The 19594-nt window shown below is 41.7% G+C and overlaps 1 protein-coding gene across 4 annotated transcripts in view; it reads right to left on the bottom strand.

The window, feature by feature from the left end:
* Positions 1–19594, bottom strand: part of RCOR3 (REST corepressor 3) — a 38510-nt gene that overhangs the window by 2584 nt on the left and 16332 nt on the right. For 2 of the 4 annotated variants that reach the window (XM_039529789.1, XM_039529791.1), the window contains exons 8-11: positions 12254–12472; positions 10522–10599; positions 9755–9812; positions 230–471 (exon numbers count right to left, since the gene is read on the bottom strand). In XM_039529789.1, coding sequence (XP_039385723.1) covers positions 230–471; positions 9755–9812; positions 10522–10599; positions 12254–12472 — 597 coding nt within the window. Of the gene's footprint in view, positions 1–229; positions 472–8773; positions 9189–9754; positions 9813–10521; positions 10600–12253; positions 12473–19594 lie in introns of those variants that run through there. The other 2 variants (XM_039529793.1, XM_039529792.1) reach the window with 2 other exon arrangements.

Raw genomic sequence — 19594 nt, 5'->3', positions numbered from 1 at the left:
GGAACTAAAAATAGAATATTGATGAAAATCTACTTTTTTTTTTTACATTAAATACAGTCATAAGAAATTCACTATTAGAGGCCCAATCCTGTTCCCAATGAAGCTTATAAGATCAAAATCAGGCCTTTAAGTACACTAGTGTATCACAGATTAACCTTACATTATATTTCACTGAATTAAGTGCTATTCCTCAACTCATGTTTACTAGTAAGTGATACACAAAACACACCTCATCTTCTTCATCAGTGCTCTTTCCTGATGGCACATTAGAAGTATTTTTTGTGTCCTCCCCTAAAGTAGAAGCATCACCATTAGAGGCCAGGGTTCCTTGTTCAGCTTCCCATTCCTGCAACACCTCCTCTAAGTTAAACCGACGCCTGTAGTTTACAAAGAAGTTCTTCACTTGGCCAACAGTCTTGTTGCCAATTACATCTGCAATAGCTTGAAAATCTTTACCATATTTGCGTACACCTGAAAGGCAAAAGTAAATAATACACCTGTGAAGGATCAGTCAAGCACAGCTATTTGTGAAGTATGTATACAAATATGGCTTTTCGGGCCTATAGCTAAGGGCTCACTTTAATTTTAAGGACCTCTTCATTAGGAGGTAGACTGTAGCTTCCATTTAAAATAAACAAACAAACCAACCAAAAAAATTCCCAGAAGACACACTGACTCTTATTCTTTCAAGGCTATCTTTGCAAGGAAATTATTCACTAGGGTTAGGGTTTGTTACTGATTTTTCTAAATATCCTGGTAATTGATAGGGCCCTCTCTACAGCCACACAGGGCTGGTCTCTGATGTGTGAAATAGATCATTTCATATTTTGGAGGGGGAAGAGAACAGTACTCTCTGACCTTCAACTGATGGTTACAAGTCTTCTTTGTAGGCTTCCCGCAGCTAGCTGCATGCTAAGCTAGCGCTTTTCCCAAGAGCCCATGTGGCATCTGACTGAAAGGAGCAGCAGAGTTCAATAGCATGAGTCTACTGACTCAGCACAAGGCAGAGCTAGGACACTAGAATTCTAATCCTGCCTCTGACACTTCCTTTGTGCCCTAAGGGGAACAGGCTAATAGCCTGTCATTTAGCTATTTATGAAATGGGGGAACAGCCCTCTGAATATAGGACAAATTGGCAGATATTCACTGGGCTTATTTGGAACAACTGCCCTAAAAAAAAAAAAAAAAAAAGTGTTGGCAAAATAGCTCTCAGCAAAAGCAGCTGAGACCCAATTCTCCCGCAGTGGGAGTCTATGAATAGTTCAACTCTTCTCCCTTTCATTCATTTTTATGTCAGTTAGTTTGATTTGGGAGTGCCTCAACTTATTTCTCATCCTCCTCAAAATCCTAAAACTGCTTTTGGCATAAAAAAGTCAGTTATACCCGATTTTGTGGAAAAAATTTACTTGCCCATTCAAATACATTAAGGCTGGCTCTGTGTGCTTCTCTCTCCTAACACAATATACTAACACTGAAAAATTCCATCTGTAACCTTGATGTCAGTTATCAAGGAATGGTCGATCAAATAAACAAAATACATGCATTTTAAATACCTGAATCAGGTCATCTCAAAGTTACATATTGAAGTTTACCAGTTCTCCCTCAATTCAGTTTCCATTTTCTTAAAAACAAAGATATTTGAGTCTCTCTCCTTTTAATACATTAATGGTAACCCTGAAGTTTCTCCTCTTTCCTGTTCTCAAGGGGAAAATCCTCATGTTCTCCTGCACTCTGGAGCTTTGCTTTTAGCTACTGTACTAAAAATGATATTTTTGATACCCAAGGAGTCCAAGAGTTTTGTAGCTTTCAGCCTCCAGAGACAGACCTGCTTGTATTTTATAGCCTGGGATAAAAATTACTCTGCAGTAATCCATAAACTGGAGACAGTTATATGATTTTTGCTTTCTGCTAGGGAACCTTTCATGTCATGAGCAAAATAAGATTTGACTTATGTAATGTGGAAAATTGCTGATGACTTTACCCATTCAGAATCCATTATAGTACTTAAAGGACATGCATTTTCTCCCCCAATAGCAGAAAATTATATGCCAGATGTAATGTCTTATTTCAGAAAGGTGAAGTAAAGGATACAGAAGGAGAGATTCAAATTAGAAAATCTGAAATATATGCTCTTAGTAACTTGATAAAAATGATATAACTTTGCTCTTTCTACTTTTCTTTTTGAATAAGTGCTTCTAATATGCAGTGTCTTGTTCGCTGCAGTGAATGTACAAAAGAAAAGTCAGTGCAATAAGTAGTTTAACTACAGTTGAAGCTAAGTTGAAGCTTCAGTTTTAGCTATTAAGGGTCAAATAAAATTATGGCTGGTTCTGCACATATGTACTAGTAAACTCCTGCTCCCCACATAGAGATCTGCGGGGGGGGGGGGGAAGGGGGGAAGAGGAGGAGGAGGAGAAGAGAAGAGAGATCTGGCTGCAGGGAGTCACAGTGTGCAAGAGGGAGCAGTAGTGTTTCTAAAGAGGGTAAGTCTGGGCAAGAGAGAGACAACCATTTGCTCTGTGCACTGACAATGGCAGGAGATGAGAAAGAGTGATATATAGCTACACCTTTTCAAAGTATGCTCCCTCCAGTACTCAGTCTTATGCCCTGTCTATTATGACAGGTAAAACAGGAGAGCTTCACTAAGGCCAGGTCCACACTACCACTTACTTCAGCATAACTTACATCGCTCAGGGGTGTGAATACGCCACCCTCCTGAGCAACATAAGTTACACCTACTTAAGCACCAGTGTGGACAGTGCTATGGAAGTGGATCGGACTGAAGAACTTGTGGATCTAAAGACGGAGGAGGCCTGGAATTACTTCAAGTCAAAGTTGCAAAAACTATCAGAAGCCTGCATCCCAAGAAAGGGGAAAAAAATCATAGGCAGGAGTTATAGACCAAGCTGGATGAGCAAGCATCTCAGAGAGGTGATTAAGAAAAAGCAGAAAGCCTACAAGGAGTGGAAGATGGGAGGGATTAGCAAGGAAAGCTACCTTACTGAGGTCAGAACATACAGGGATGAAGTGAGAAAGGCTAAAAGCCATGTAGAGTTGGACCTTGCAAAGGGAATTAAAACCAATAGTAAAAGTTTCTATAGCCATATAAATAAGAAGAAAACAAAGAAAGAAGAAGTAGGACCGCTAAACACTGAGGATGGAGTGGAGGTTAAGGATAATCTAGGCATGGCCCAATATCTAAATAAATACTTTGCCTCAGTCTTTAATAAGGCTAATGAGGAGCTTCTGAAGTAGAAGCCAAACTCAAACAGCTTAATGGGACAAAATCGGAGGGGCCAGATAATCTTCATCCAAGAATATTAAAAGGAACTGGCACATGAAATTGCAAGCCCATTAGAAAGAATTTTTAATGAATCAGTAAACTCAGGGGTTGCACCGTACGACTGGAGAATTGCTAACATAGTTCCTATTTTTAAGAAACGGAAAAAAAGTGATCCGAGTAACTATAGGCCTGTTAGTTTGACATCTGTAGTATGTAAGGTCTTGGAAAAATTTTTGAAGGAGAAAGTAGTTAAGGACATTGAGGTCAATGGTAATTGGAACAAAATACAACATAGTTTTACAAAAGGTAGAACGTGCCAAACCAACCTGATCTCCTTCTTTGAGAAGGTAACAGATTTTTTTAGACAAAGGAAACGCAGTGGATCTAATTTTCCTCGATTTCAGTAAGGCATTTGACACGGTTCCACATGGGGAATTATTAAATTGGAAAAGATGGGGATCAATATGAAAATTGAAAGGTGAATAAGGAACTGGTTAAAGGGGAGACAACAACGGGTCGTACTGAAAGGTCAACTGTCAGGCTGGAAGGAGGTTACCAGTGGAGTTCCTCAGGGATCAGTTTTGGGACCAATCTTATTTAACCTTTTTATTACTGACCTTGGCACAAAAAGTGGGAATGTGCTAATAAAGTTTGCGGATAACACAAAGGTGGGAGGTATTGCTAACACAGAGAAGGACCGGGATATCCTACAGGAAGATCTGGAGGACCTTGTAAACTGGAATAATAGTAATAGGATGAAATTTAATAGTGAAAAGTGCAAGGTCATGCATTTAGGGATTAATAACAAGAATTTTAGTTATAAACTGGGGACACATCAGTTGGAAGTAACAGAGGAGGAGAAGGACCTCGGAGTATTGGTTGATCACAGGATGACTATGAGCTGCCAATGTGATATGGCCGTTAAAAAAGCTAATGCAGTTTTAGGATGCATCAGGCAAGGTGTTTCCAGCAAAGAAGGAGGTGTTAGTACCGTTATATAAGGCACTGGTGAGACTTCATCTGGAATACTGTGTGCAGTTCTGGTCTCCCATGTTTAAGAAGGATGAATTCAAACTGGAACAGGTTCAGAGACGGGCTACTAGGATGATCCGAGGAATGGAAAACCTGTCTTATGAAAGGAGACTCAAAGAGCTCAGCTTGTTTAGCCTAACCAAAAGAAGGTTGAGGGGGGATACGATTGTTCTTTATAAATATATCAGAAGGATAAATATCAGGGAGGGAGAGGAATTATTTAAGCTTAGTACCAATGTGGACACAAGAACAAACGGATATAAACTGGACACTAGGAAGTTTAGACTTGAAATTAGACGAAGGTTTCTAACCATTAGAGGAGTGAAGTTCTGGAACAGCTTTCCAAGGGGAGTAGTGGGGGCAAAAGACATATCTGGCTTTAAGACTAAGCTTGCTAAGTTTATGGAGGGGATGGTATGATGGGATAGCCTAATTTTGGCAATTAATCTTTGATTATCAGCAGGTAAGTATGCCCAGTGGTCTGTGATGGGACGTTAGATGGGTTGGGATCTGAGTTACTATAGAGAATTCTTTCCTGGGTGCTGGCTGGTGAGTCTTGCGCACATGCTCAGGGTTTAACTGATCGCCATATTTGGGGTCGGGAAGGAATTTTCCTCCAGGGCAGATCGGCAGAAGCCCTGGAGGTTTTTCGCCTTCCTCTGCAGCATGGGGCAGGGGTCACTTGCTGGAGGATTCTCTGCAGCTTGAGGTCTTCAGACCACAATCTGAGGACTTCAATAACTCAGACATAGGTTAGGGGTTTGTTACAGGAGTGGGTGGGTGAGATTCTGTGGCCTGCATTGTGCAGGAGGTCAGACTAGATGATCATAATGGTCCCTTCTGACCTTAAAGTCTATGTCAGTGGGAGAGATTCTCCACCAATATAGCTACCGCCTCTTGCGGAGGTGGATTTATTATGCCGAAGGGAGAACTCTCCCCTGTCGGCATAGAGCATCTTGATCAGACATGCTGCAACTGTGCAGACGTAGTGCTTCTAGTACAGATTAGCCCTAACTCACACAGATGATTAGAAGACCCATTGTGACTTATTTACCAATTTGCAGAATTCATTAAGTGAACAAAAGGATAACAATACGAAATGCATTTCTCTCATTTGACCACTGAGGTTCAGGTTCCTTTCAGATTCCTTTTAGCATACTAGTAAATATCCAATAGTGTTACAAGACTTCAGTACAGCACTCTTAAATCTTCATTGGAAGACAGAGAACACCTAACATACTGACAAAGCACACATTTATCTTGAAAGAGACTATCAGCTTTCTAGGTCATATAATGGTGAACTGGTGCACAGACTACTCATTACCTTTCAAAGCAACAAAGAATCCTGTGGCACCTTATAGACTAACAGACGTTCTGCAGCATGAGCTTTCGTGGGTGAATACCCACTTCTTCAGATGCTTTTACAGATCCAGACTAACACGATTACCTTTCAAGTTTCAAACACTACCTTAAGTTATTTCCTAAAGCTTTCCACCTCTCCACCCAGGAGACTGATTAAGCTTGATAATTTGCCTAGTCTTATAAAATGAAGCTCAAAAAGTAGACGCTCTAGCCCCAGTCCAGAAGTCTACACAGCAGTGAAACAGCCCAGCACCCAAGCCCCACGAGCCCGAGTTGGCTGGCATGGGCCAGTGGGGCGCTTTTCTTTGCTGTGCGGACATACCCTAAAAGGCAGCACATCCTTAGGAGTGAAGTTAAGCCATGATCTGGCACAGCACTTAAATGTGTGCCTAGAGTTCAGCACCTGAGTATCCCCATTAAAACTAACGCTTTGCCAGATTGAGGCCTTAGTGAATGGCATGGCTAAGTAGTACTCAGCATATCACTGTACAGTCACTGGACTAGAACTGAAATTGTTGCAGACAATAGATTAGAAGGGCAATGGGAGTGGAGGTTCCAGCATGCAGCAGGGAGCGCAGGCCACTGGCTGCACAGAGGTGGGGGATCACTCTGCAGCCCCCTGCCCCCTTTGGGACACAGAGTCGGCAGTGAGACTGCACCCGACCCTGACACAGCGCAAGGGCAAGGCCTGACCCAGAAACACCCTGGGACCCTGCCCCTTCATGCCAATAGCAAGCAAGAGGGACAGAGTCTCACATGCAAGCCCAGCCCTGCCACCTGATCCAGGTGTGGGGCAAGCAGACTCAACCCAGCAGGCTCCAAGTGTGGAGGGGCTTAGTGTGGGAGGATCCAGGTGTGGGGTGAGTGGGTTCTGTGTGGGGCAATTTGGGTGTGGGCGGCTTGGTGGGAGGTCCAAGTCCAGCTGTGTGTGTGTGTGTGTGGGGGGGAGATTTGGATGCACAGGGGTTCGTTGGAAGGTCAAGGTGCAGGGGAAATGGGACTCAGCAGGGGGATCAAGGTGAAGGGGGGCTGGTGGGGTGGGAGTCTGGGTGCAGCTCAGTGGGATGGGGCTTGGCAGGGTGGGTGGAAGGTCTAGAGGCATGGGGGTTGGGAGGATGGGGGAGCAGCTTGCTGTACAGTGACCTCTTCCCCCGCAGCTGGGGAGCAATGGGGGCAAGAAGCAGGGGGTGGAGTGCATGTGTGGAGCTTCCTGCAGTCGGGGGAGGTTCCTGGGGCTGGGTTGGACCTGGCCCCAGGAGCAGCCGGTGCAGGGGAAGAATAAGTCTTGTCGCCCCGCAGGACTAGCGGCTGGAGTCTGGCACATGGTAGAAGCTACCAGCCAGGTGTCCCCAGGCCTGCCCCCTTCTGGCTCCAGGCACATCGCGATAGCAAGCGAGAGGGACAGAGTCTTGTACACATGCCCAGTCCCACTCCCTGAGGTGGTGATTTACATCTTCCCTGGCTGCTCCTGATGCCCAAATCAGATGACCTGTTCAGGACCACTGCCTGGAAGGGGCGCGTGAATCAATTATTCTGCAGGGAAGAGTAAAATGTGCAGGGGACATGAATTCTGCTCTTGCACAGAATTCCCCCAGTAGTCCCAGAGCCAATATGCCAGTGGTGCCTTATCTCTTCCCGTCATGCCCCCGCGACCAGTAATGGAATCTTTCTGCATCCCCACTCCATTACTGTACAGCTGTCTCGGCATGGAGCTTGGGCTGACAGCGGAGCTGGGGGTAGAACTGGGAATGGGGATGGAGAGGGAATAGGGGTGAGAGGGCCTGCAGATGGGCACTCAGCTGCATCTGGGGCAGGGCTGGGTGGCGCTCCCTTCTCGTCCCCCATAAGAGCTAGCCTGGGCCCTGCCACATGCCCCACCCCCACCCCAAATGTTCCTCCATGCCCCCCCTAAGGTGCATGCCCCACAGTTTGAGGACCACTGCAATATACAGAGTCAAACATTCAGAAAGAGAGTTTGCAGTGATCTTATTTGGGTCACATTTCCTAAGCATGGAATAGGTCTAGTAGTTTATGTACTTGCAGCAATTTGATTTCAGAAAGTTAGTGTCATGCCCCCATCATGCTCCATCAAATGTAATGGGTTCTGTACTTGCAAACAGTCGTTTAGGTTTTTGCAGACCAAATTGTATGAAAAATGACTGAGCATGATCAAAGCTGTGTTTTTTCTCAGCCATTTCAAAACTATGTTCACCAAAAAAATACGAGGACTTACTCAAAGTAACCAATTCTGTACTAGAAAGCACTATAACAGTTTACTGGTCGCGTATAAACGAAATAAAGACCATTCAACTTTTGAAAGAATCCTAACTTTTGAAGTAGAGTCAGAATACTAAAAGTTATCAAATACTGAATATTCAGTAACTTATACATTAGGATATTCTAACAAATCATGGGGCAAGTTATACTAATTAGTCTAAGCATTATTTTAAAGCCAGTAAACAACGTAGAGCAGAGGTTCTCAACCTGTGGTCTGCGGACCACTTCCATTAAGGTGGTCCATGGATAGTTCCCTCTAAGGTGCACGCCTGGGCCGCAGCACATAAAAAAAAATATGACGGGCCACCCACCTAATTAGTGGAGCCGTGCAGGTGTGGCTCCACTAATTAGGTGCCTGGACTCTGGAGAGGACGCAAATGTAAGGCAAGGTGGTGGCCTTGGGGGGAGTAGAGGGGATGTGGGAAGGGGCAGTGGGGTGAGAAGACGGGGTGGGGGGAATTTGGGACATGCAGGCCAGAGAGAGGTGACTTTCCCCAGCTCCAGGGCTGCAGCTGCTGGGGAGAGATCCCCCCTTCCTTCACAGCTCCAGCTCAGTGGCTGCCGCAGCAGGGGAGACCCCCATCCTTCCCAGCCAGGGGGCTGCCGCAGCAGGGGAGAGAACATTCATCGCATTAGAAAGGTAAGACTACTGATATTAAAATATGAATTGTGTGCTTTTATTTGCAGAACAAAAAACAATTAAGGGGTTTTTGTAATATAGCACTTTTATCCAAAGCGCTTTACAACAGTTAGCTAACAGTACAAACAACATTTGGAAAAATCATTAAGTGGTCCACTGAGACCCTCAGCAATTTTCAAGTGGTCCGTGGGGGGGGGGGGGGGGGGGGTTTGATAACCACTGATGTAGAGAACTAGCTCAATTACTTCACTGAAGTAATATTGAGCTGATGAATAGTATCAGAAAAAACAAGAGATGCAACTTATCACACTTTGAAGTTTATACACTGTGTTTCATTTTTATGCTTATATTTCCATCTGAATGCTTTTTCTGGACTGTGCAGTGCACTGTTTTAACAAGATAACAATCTGAGAGTTTTCATTAGATAAAGAGATTATTGCATGTTAACTGTACCCAATATCCTGTTGGTAAAGTGCACTGCTAGCCACTAAGAAAATGTGTTAGTACAGCATCTGTCTCCAGCCTCAAACTTTCACAGCAGGATGTTGGATGGGAAGACTGTATCTTGTCTCTTCATGCCTAGTTAAAGGTGACCTGCAAACGAAAGAAATTGGGCTTCTGCCTTTTTGCTTCTTTTTGGATGTTTAAAGGCAGACCGAAAAATATTTTTCCCTACTTGTTTCCTACTTTCACGTCTGTTTAGTCTAGAAGACCAGGAAGAAGAGTTAGTGACTTGTGATGGTGTAATTTATATATTAAGAAAAGGGATTTTTAGTCAGACTGCTTAGAACACCAGTGGGCTTTAAAAAAAAAAATTAACACCCATTTAACTTCAATGACCAAACTCTGAATCTACTCAATGTAGAGTATATACCACTCACACCCCTTCAATTAAAGAAAGAGCTTACAACAAGAACAAAAATCGTGTGTGTTCCATTGGTCTTCCAACAAAGCCAGAGACTTTACATTCCCAACATTTCTAAGGGGGGGGGGGGGAAGAGGAATCTGCCTCCCCAGCTACCTTAAAGGAAAACAAAGCATTTTCTCTGGTGTTCTTTATACATAGAAGCAGAAAAAGGGCACAGGCCCAATTTTGAAGAAATCTGCAGGTCACAAGATTTTTAATAGTTATAAGTCATTACTACTTTTTTGTAACATACCTTGTACTGCAAGAAGCTGCTCTTCTGTAGTCCAACGGGCATTGATTTTCTGATTCAACTATTAAAATTAGAGAAATTGCACACTAAGGTCATTAAAGCACATTCCAAACACACTGTAAAGTATCTGAAAATCATTATAAAAACATATTTTAATGCCTGAATTTCTTTGATAGTTTTCCCTGTTTGCAGTAAGACTCAATTGCAAAGACTCAATTGTCACAGGGTAATAATCATCTTCATGAAGGTAAAAACATTTTGTTAGTTTACTGTTTAATACTAAGTTGTATTATTAGAAAATAATTTCTAAATTATTTTGCATTTTCAATCAATATGCTCACCATTAAAAGAGTAGCTTCAGTAATTGAAAAAACAAAAAACCCCACCCCAATGCTTATGACATGCTGGTGAAAGTAGAAACTAATTAGCTGACAATTTCACCAGAAAAGCTGGTTTGTAATGGCACATGATCCAGCTCCCTAACTTCATGTATAATCATGCTAACCTCACTGCTTCTATTGTCCCTCTACCCACTCCCACTTACCTCCCATTTAAAAGATTGAGAAAAGCATATTTTGCTCACTTCCTCCAGAGAACCAACATATTTACCATTGCATGAATGGAACACTGAAATTCATGCAATGGTAAATATGTTGGTTCTCTGAAACACACACACTGTGAAGCAGCAAATGACTCAAACTATACTTTAATGTATCTTCCCGCCAATCCAAGAGCAATGCCACACATTCTAGCACATTATATTAATTTACCTCAGGAGGTTTGAATTCTTCAATTCCACCTTCCATTTTTTGTTTCAGTGCACTGTTTACTTGCTTAGCATTTTGAACCTTGATTTAAAAAAAAAAAAAAAAAAGTTAATCAGCTCCACAAAGAAAGCTGATCACTTCATACAAACAGTTCCACTAGGATTGCTACAAGTATGCCTCTTAAATTACAGAAGTAAACATTATGGTTTAATGCTTCTCTACTTTTAACTTTTGTCTGCTTCACAGACAAATCATATTTTACCCTGGAGAGTGAATGAGAGAGAGACGACTAAGACAGCGTTCTTTGAAAGGCTGGTTAAAATTTGTGCACCAGGATTATGACAAACCAAGAGGAAGATAAAAGCTAACTTTCACAAAATTGCATGTCTGTATAGAGTAAGAAATATTTCAGGATTCTACAAACATCTTTTCATTTGCTGCTCTTACACTTTTACTGAGTGAGAGAAATTCTATACATAAGTTGTTTCTCAGAAGACTAGGTTCTCTCCTTCCCCAACAGAACTCTAAAAAGTGCTGAGATATTTCTAGTTACTTTCTTGTTGCAGACTGCTTTTTATCGGTTTTGTTAGCTTCAGGTTATGATCTCCTGATATAGTTCATTTTGGAATTATTTTGACACATTAAAGTTAGAGATTAATTTTTGTTTACAAAGGTGTACTTTCTAACTCACACTTGCACATCACTATTAACCAATTAAAATGTGCTGACGCAATGCACAGATGAACACATACACCTCTACCTTGATAGAACGCTGTCCTTGGAAGCAAAAAAATCTTACCAGGTTATAGATGAAACCGTGTTATATTGAACTTGCTTTGATCCACCAGAGTGCGCAATCCTGCCCCCGCCCCCTGAGCACTGCTTTACCGCGTTATATCCAAATTCGTGTTATATCAGGTGGCATTATATCAAGGTAGCGGTGTATATAAGAAAATGGATTTGCATGGCTGGTTTGACAGCATGCAAGGGATTGAATGCATGGGAAGGCATTGAGTATGGAGATAAACTCTGCTGCACTCAGTCTAGGCAAAAGAAAGAGCTGCACCCCTTCCAGCATTTTAAACAGAAATGTATCTTGATCCACGATTTTTCCAATGTTTTGAGGATTCCCCCATCCTACACACACACTAAAAAAGTTATAATATACGATAAACAAACATATCACTTCCATCCCCTATTAGATTTTATTCAGTTTAAACTCAGAATAGATGTTAAAATACAATAAGATTCTATTTCCCTCCAACATAGAAATTAAGAAGCTGTTGGGAGGATTACCCCTTGACAAGAATTAAATGTACATGTGTTTTTAGAAAGAGGTAGTCCCACAAAATTATATCCTCAATAGTGGGCAAGGGTAGCGTTAAAACAGAACAGGCTATTTTCTAACTTCCAACCTGTTATCAGTGTAGAATTAACAAGAACAATCAATTTAACAAGACACTTGTGTTGAAGTAACTGATACATGGATTTCAGAAACCCCATAGAGGGATTAGGACAATGATTCTCAACCTGTGGCCCATTCAGCACATAGCTGTGGCCCATGTGACATCCTCAGGGACAAACTGATAATATATTAGTGTGGATGTGGCCCACATAACACAGAGAGCTGCATATGCAGCCCGCAATGGTAAATAGGTGGAGAACCACTGGATTAGGAGAATACACAGTCTCAGGAATTCACAGCAAACAAAACAAGACAGATGACCCAAAGTACCTGGCGCTTCAATGAGATTAGTTCCATGTCCAGCTGTCTAAGAATTGTGTTGGCTGCATTGGGGCTACAGGAAACTGCTACCACATCTTCCTGGGTCAGATACATGCCCTTAGGCGGACGACATTTAGAACGCTGCGAGTGATGGCGATGCTGTAAGCTCTGATACTCTCTTCTACCCAGCCCTATTTTACTGGTCTGAACAGGTTGTTCATTATTGCCCTTAAAAAGTTAGAAGAGGTAGGTGATTAAAGGACACAGCTTTTGAATACCATGCAAGCATATTTTACCAACAGCTTACACAAAAGAGAAAACGAGGTCATTTCTACAGCTACTCGAAAAGGGCAGTAAAGCCTTAGAGTTAGAGTTATGCTCACAAGTCAGTTGTTGGATAGGTCTGTCGTCAACCTTTAACATATTAATATGTCTTTCAAACTCTAAAGAGTACGGTTCCATTACAAAAACTGTATTTTCAACTAAGTTAGAGAAATGTTAGCATACACACTATGAAAATGATGGAGTTTCCTAACCTCTAACGCTTTAAAAAAAAGTTGCAGGTTATAAAATATGCTTTACATAGATCTAGGCTCCTTAGTCTCTATATATTCTACATTTAAAAAAATTTAAGGTTGCGAAGTGAAGCATTAGAGCTGGTAAAAAAAAAATCCATCCAAAATACTGTCTTGCTGAAACGGAAATGTTTCAAAGGAAGATTTCTCGGTCTAGAATGGACTCTGCTCAAAATATGAAACAGAAAGAGAGAGACTCTTCAGCCTGGTGGTTAGGGCCCAGGTTCAAGTCCTCTGCTCTGAGAACAGGGTTTTCCATCCCAGATTACTCTGAATGCATTCTAATACAGAAGGAACAAAGTTTGAAACATTTAATTATTCCATGAAATTGAACTGTCTTCTGGACAGCCCTACCAATGCCAGAATTAAGGTTGGCTGTGCAACCCTAATTCCCACACCTCCACCCTTTGTATGTATGCATTATGACACAGCTTTTAATAACATGATCACTGTTTTTCCTACAGGACCTCAGCTTCATTCAGCCCACAGGATTTTGTCTCCATTGTTCAATGTGTGGTTCTAGGCCGTATTTACAACATACTATTCAACTCTTACTACAAATACAATTAATTTCCTTATAGCTTTTCTAAAGTACTCATATATACAGTTTATATATATTAGGTCTTGGCTATATATCCTATTCAAGATCTTCACAACATTAATTTATCTTTACAAAATTCCTGAGACACGAGGTGTTATCCCCATTTTACAGATGGGGCATAAAGTAAAAAAAAAAAATCCATTCATTTCAGGTGCCCATTTGAGATGGTTAGTACCTGATTTTTTGCCATATTTTGCATTTTATAGCACTTGAAATATTCTAATGCAGCTCCCATTGACTTCATAATGCAGTCAATGCACATCTGCAAATCAGGGTCCAGGGCCTGAAGACAGAAATTGAGGAACACATGATGAGGGAGCATCTCTGAAAAGTTTGGTTTAAGTGATTTGCTCAGCATCACACAGGATCTGTGTGGCACAGGCAGGAACAGAATCCAATTTTCCAGGGCAGCATTCAACTGTCTTAATAATGAAACTATCCTTTCTATTCCTGCAACCCCCCAACTCATGCAATATACACTTTTCAGTTTCTACAACAAATGAGGCAGGGGTCCTACAGACAACAGCCTTCTTTACTACACAACTCTGATTCATCTCCAAAGCAGTTCCATCTGGCACACTGATGGAATGAGGCAGAGTTCCTGTGGAAAAAACAGTATGTGATCATGCAACTGAAGTCTATCAATGCATATGCACCAGAGCGCTGAATTAGGGTTGCATAGGCAATCCTAATTCTGGCATTTCCTAACTTGTGAGTGCTTGGCTTTTGCAACTTTAATAATGTTATTTTACATAGTTTGCAATTTCCTAGGTTTTAAAGAGACTGAAAATATAAAAAAATTTACCAACATGATACCCCATGGTTCATCAGCAAGGGTGGAACCTTCTGATCCATCACAGAGACCTCTGCCATCTAAGGTAACTGAGTAACTGACCATAGTGATAGGTCGTCATCCTGTATTCCTCCTGGGGGAATTCTGTGCCACTGCACATGCAGAATTTTGCAGAAATTAACATTGTGTGCGCAAAATTTAGTTTTCCCCAGACATGGGCTGCAGTGCTGCTGGCCGCCACTAGGGGCTGCTGGACCAGCAGAGCCCAGCTCACACAGACACTGCTGGGGGGAGGGGGAGGGAGCTAGAGGCTTCCCAGCAGCTGCAGTTCCCAGCATGGCCTGAGGGAAGGAGAGGGTGGCACGCAGGAAACTCCATGCAAACCTAGGACTGAGCATCACACAGTTTCTTCCTCTGAATCCCTGGGCTTGGAGGAGGAGGGGGGTGGGTGTCTGAGCTGCGGGGGCCACAGCTGAGCTTTAGAGAGGAGGGGTTGTGAGTGTCTGGCCACTCCAGCTAGGCTGGGGGGGGGGGGGGGAGAGGAGGGAAGAGAGCAGAGAAACAGGAACTGGGTTGTTATAGGGGTTTCTTTAACTCTCTTATCCTGGGGGAACTTATGTGCGTGTCTGTATTGTTACAGACATACTTGCTAACAGGTATTTTGAAATAAATTACCAAAATAATTAGCGCTGTCAAATGATTAAAAACATTAATTGTGATTAATCGTGCAATTAAGAAAAGTAATCGCAATTAATCACACTGTTAAACAATAGGATGCCATTTGTTTAAATAGTTTTGGATGTTTTCTACATTTTCAAATATATTGATTTCACTTACAACACAGAATATAAAGTGTGCAGTGTTCACTTTATATTTATTTTTTATTACAAGTATTTGCACTGTAAAATACAAAAGAAATAGTATTTCAATTCACCTAATACAAGTAATGCAATCTCCTTATCATGAAAGCTGAACTTAAATATGTAGAATTATGTACAAAAATAACTGCACTCAAAAATTAAACAAAGTCCACTCAGTCCTACTTCTTGTTCAGCCAATCATTCAGACAAAAGTTTGTCTAAATTTGCAGGAGATACTGTAAACAAGAAGTGGATAGCATTATCACCTGAAAGTGAGAACAAGAGTTTGCATGACACTGTTGTAGCCGGCATCGCCAAGATATTTACATGCCAGATGCACTAAAGATTCATATGTCCCTTCATGCTTCAATCATTCCAGAGGAATGTGTCCATGCTGATGACGTGTTCGGCTCGTTTATAATCCAAAGCAGTGCGGACCGACACATGTTCATTTTCATCATCTGAGTCAAATGCCACCAGCAGAAGGTTGATTTTCTTTTTTGGTGGTTCAGGTTCTGTAGTTTCCGCATCGGAGTATTGCTCTTTTAAGACTTCTGAAAGCATGCTCCACACGTCCTCCCTCTCAGATTTTGGAAGGCACTTCAAATTCTTAAACTTAGACTCGAATGATGTAGCTATCTTTAGAAATCTCACATTGGTGCCTTCTTTGTGTTTTGTCAAATCTGCAGTGAAAGTGTTCTTAAAATGAACAACTTGTGCTGGGTCATCTGAGACTGCTATAACATGACATATATAGGGAAGAATGTGGGTAAAACAGAGTAGGGAACATATGATTCTCCCCAAGGACTTTAGTCACAAATTTAATTAACACATTATTTTTCTAATGAGCCTCATCAGCATGGAAGCATGTCCTCTGGAATGGTGGCTGAAGCATGAAGGGGAATATGAATGTTTAGCCTATCTGGCACGTAAAGACCTTGCAATGACGGCTACAAAAGTGCCACGCGAACACCCGTTCTCACTTTCAGGTGACATTGTAAACAAGAAGCAGGAAGCACTATCTCCCATAAATGTAAACAAACTTGTTTGCCTTAGTGAATGGCTGAACAAGAAGTAGGACTGAGTGGACTTGTAGGATCTAAAGTATTACACTTTTTTGTTATATAACTGCACTAAAAACAAACAAACAAAATCTATATTTGTAAGTTGCACTTTCACAATAGAGAGATTGCACTACAGTACTTGTATGAGGTGAATTGAAAAACTCTTGTTTGCCATTGTTACAGTGCAAACATTTGTAATATAAAAGTGAGCAGTCTACTTTGTAAACTGTGTTGTAATTGAAATCAATATATTTGAAAAAATGTAGAAAACATCCAAAAATATTTAATAAACAATAGAACACAATTGAAATTTAACAATGCAATTAAAACTGCGATTAATCGTGATTAATTTTTTTGAGTTAATCACGTGAGTTAAGTGTGATTAATCAACAGCCCTAAAAATAACTGAAACTGGTATGATTATGTAGTGTTAGTTTGACAAATAAAATTTGCAGAATTAAAATAGTGTGTGCAGAATTTAGTGTTTTGGCACAGAATGCACCCAGGAGTACCTGTATGTGAGTAAACACTAGAAATGAATGAGACCCATTGTCAGAAATTTGCTGACATCAGAGGATTGGTAAAATTCAAGAAACTTGAGTTCCATTTTGGGGGGGGGGGGGAGAGAATGTTCTAGAGGGCACTGACTTTTGCCCCATTCCTCCCCAAGCCTGACCTTTTCACCAATCCCTGGCTCCTTGTCCCTGTCCCATTCTCCTTATCTACCCGGCCCCAGTTTCTGCTCCTCATCCCAGTCCCATTGCCAGCACCTTCTGGGATCCCTGACTGATCTGTCTCTCCTCCCACACTGGATCCCAGTCCCAGTTTCCTTCTCTAGGATCCTAGCCAGTTTTAGTCCCCTGCATCCCAGGCTCCTTATCCAAGTCTCTTTGTTCAGCCAGTTCCAATTCTCCCTCCACACACCAGTTCCTTGTTAGATCTCAGTGCCCACCCCCTACCAGCTCCCAGTTCTCATGCTTAGCTAAGCAGTCAGTCCATCTGTCCCAGTCTTCCTCCTCCAACGTCCATTCACATTTCCCATCCCACCCTCCAGTCTTAGTCTCCTTGGACTCCTTGCCCCCATCTATTCCTTTTCCTCCCCCGTGCTACTTTTGTCCCCTTTGCATTGAAGTCAGATGGATTCCTTCTCCTTGCTGCCCAAGTGCTACCGTGTATGTGTGTGTCACTGAGCGCACAGAAGAGAAAGAATGTTTCTTTGTTCTTATTTCCAGTGCCCAGCCCCAGCCAGGAGCAGCCACTACAGGGAAAGTGCCTCTGAGCGCCCACTGCCCTGGGCTGAAGCACGCTCAGTCACTCCGTGGGGCTGGTGCACATGCAATCTGGTCAGCATCAGAAGCGGAAAGAGAGGTTCAAGTACGCTCACTGAGGACACACTCACTCTTTGGCTGTTAGTTCTAGCAAGTCTCTGAGCCTCTCCACAAATACTCAATTTAACTTTCCAGTTTTTCAAAGGTTTATAACTTTGCCAAATGTGCGTGGAATTTCACAGGGGCAACAAAAAACCATTAGCCACATAGGAGCACGTAGGACCACATTTTTAAAAGGTATTTAGGTGTTGCTGAGCTCAGCACTGGTAGTCTGATTTAAAAGCCTAAATCTCATTTTCAAAAGGGAGTTAGGCATGTAGGAGTCTAAATCTCATCACACTGAACATAGCAACACTTAAATATCTTTACAAATCTGCACCTAAAATTTTTTTTTAAATAAGTTTGCTTTGCCCATGTTTAAAAAAAAAAACAACCACCCACAACGTATTACTCCCTAGCCTCACGCTCTAGAACAGCTCAATCATTTTGACTGAAAAATTTCCAAAAGCCTAAAGCAAAGACCTGGGTTGGGGTTTTTTTTTTGCTTTCCTCAGCATGGGCCAGGGGTCACTTGCAGGTTTAAACTAGTGTAAATGGTGGATTCTCTGTAACTTGACATCCCTCAAATCATGATTTGAAGACTTCAGTAACTCAGCCAGTGGTTATGGGTCTATTATAGGGGTGGGTGGGTGAGGTTCTGTGGCCTGCAATATACAGGAGGTGACTGGATAATCATGATGGTCCCTTCTGGCCTGAAAGTCTATGAAAGCATCAGCCGTGCCATCAGCCAACTATAATTATATGCAAAAAACTAAGGTAAAAGAACCCGGTGTTAAAGCTGCAGAGCCAGATAGTCAAGGAAGTGCAAAAATTAAGGTTTCTTCCTGGCAGCACCTCCTAACTTGAGTGCTTGACTCTGCAACCTAATGACTGTTTTTTTAACTGTGTTTAATATATATTTACACTTCTCTATGATCTTAGTTACAGATTATTAAATTAATTCCTGAATTGCTCCACAGATTTAGGGGGAGCAGGGACAAACAAACGAAAAACACTCTCTCTCAAATCCGCTTGCCTACTTCATTATTTATAGGACTATCACTGTTCCCTTTCAGTTTTCTGCCATCCCATATTGTCATCTGCATACTGTATTTGTTCCTTCTCTTCCTCCCCTCCCATCTAACCCTAGTATACATTTCTCCCTTAAATTTCTATGGGCTTGTCTTCACTACCGGGGAGATAGATGCTCAATTTAGTGGGTCTAATGAAGATCCGCTAAATCTCCAGTCAACCCTGGTACCTTACTCTTCTTGGAGAGCTGGAGTAAGTCGATGGGAGAGTGTCTCCCATCAACGCAGTGAAGACACTGCGCTAAGTTGACCTAGGCTCAGACAACTCTAACTACATTATTCATGTAGCTGGAGTAGAATAATTTAGGTCAATTTACACCAGCAGTGAAGACAAGCCCTATGTTGTGATGTTGTGTCCCTTCCTCTCTCCACTACAGGATGTTTCATTCTACCTTAGTGGTCTAATGGAAATTTGTAATAGATATATGCTTTAGAATAGATCAAAGCCAGAGTTTTTAAAAAAGGATCTATACATCTTTTGATGACTCTACTTTTCATTTTTGAAGCAACAGCCATAGCTTACCTGTAGACTACTCTAAAAATTATATTTTATAAAACAAAAATCATAAGATTTTACTACTTGGCTTAATTTTGCTTAGAAAGTCAAGGTCTGTAAGAATCAGAAACATCAGACCACAAAATAAATCTTGATTTAGGTTTGACAAACTTATTAGTCTATCCAGCCAATTTCTACAAACTTGTTAGTTATTTTTAGACTCATTTTATTCGGTGTCATATTTAATGATTCAAATACAGTAATACATGAAAGCAAATTGGGCAATTCTTTAAAAGTAGCTTGTCCTCTTTTTGGGGTGCTGAGGATATTAGAGCATTCCCCCATTAGGAAGGGAGGAACAAGAGAGGCAGAAAGACTCTCTCCACTGGATTTGTGCCATACCAATTCCAAAAAAATGTTGAAGGACACACAAGACAGTGGCAAAACTGAGACTAAGATCCATCTCTTTGGACTCCCAGTCTAATGTCCTATCCGCTGGACCA

Source organism: Mauremys reevesii, linkage group 3 (assembly GCF_016161935.1).
Source record: "Mauremys reevesii isolate NIE-2019 linkage group 3, ASM1616193v1, whole genome shotgun sequence".
Taxonomy (NCBI): domain Eukaryota; kingdom Metazoa; phylum Chordata; order Testudines; family Geoemydidae; genus Mauremys; species Mauremys reevesii.
Note: the sequence above shows the minus strand (reverse complement) of the source record. Positions and strands in the feature narration are given on the sequence as shown.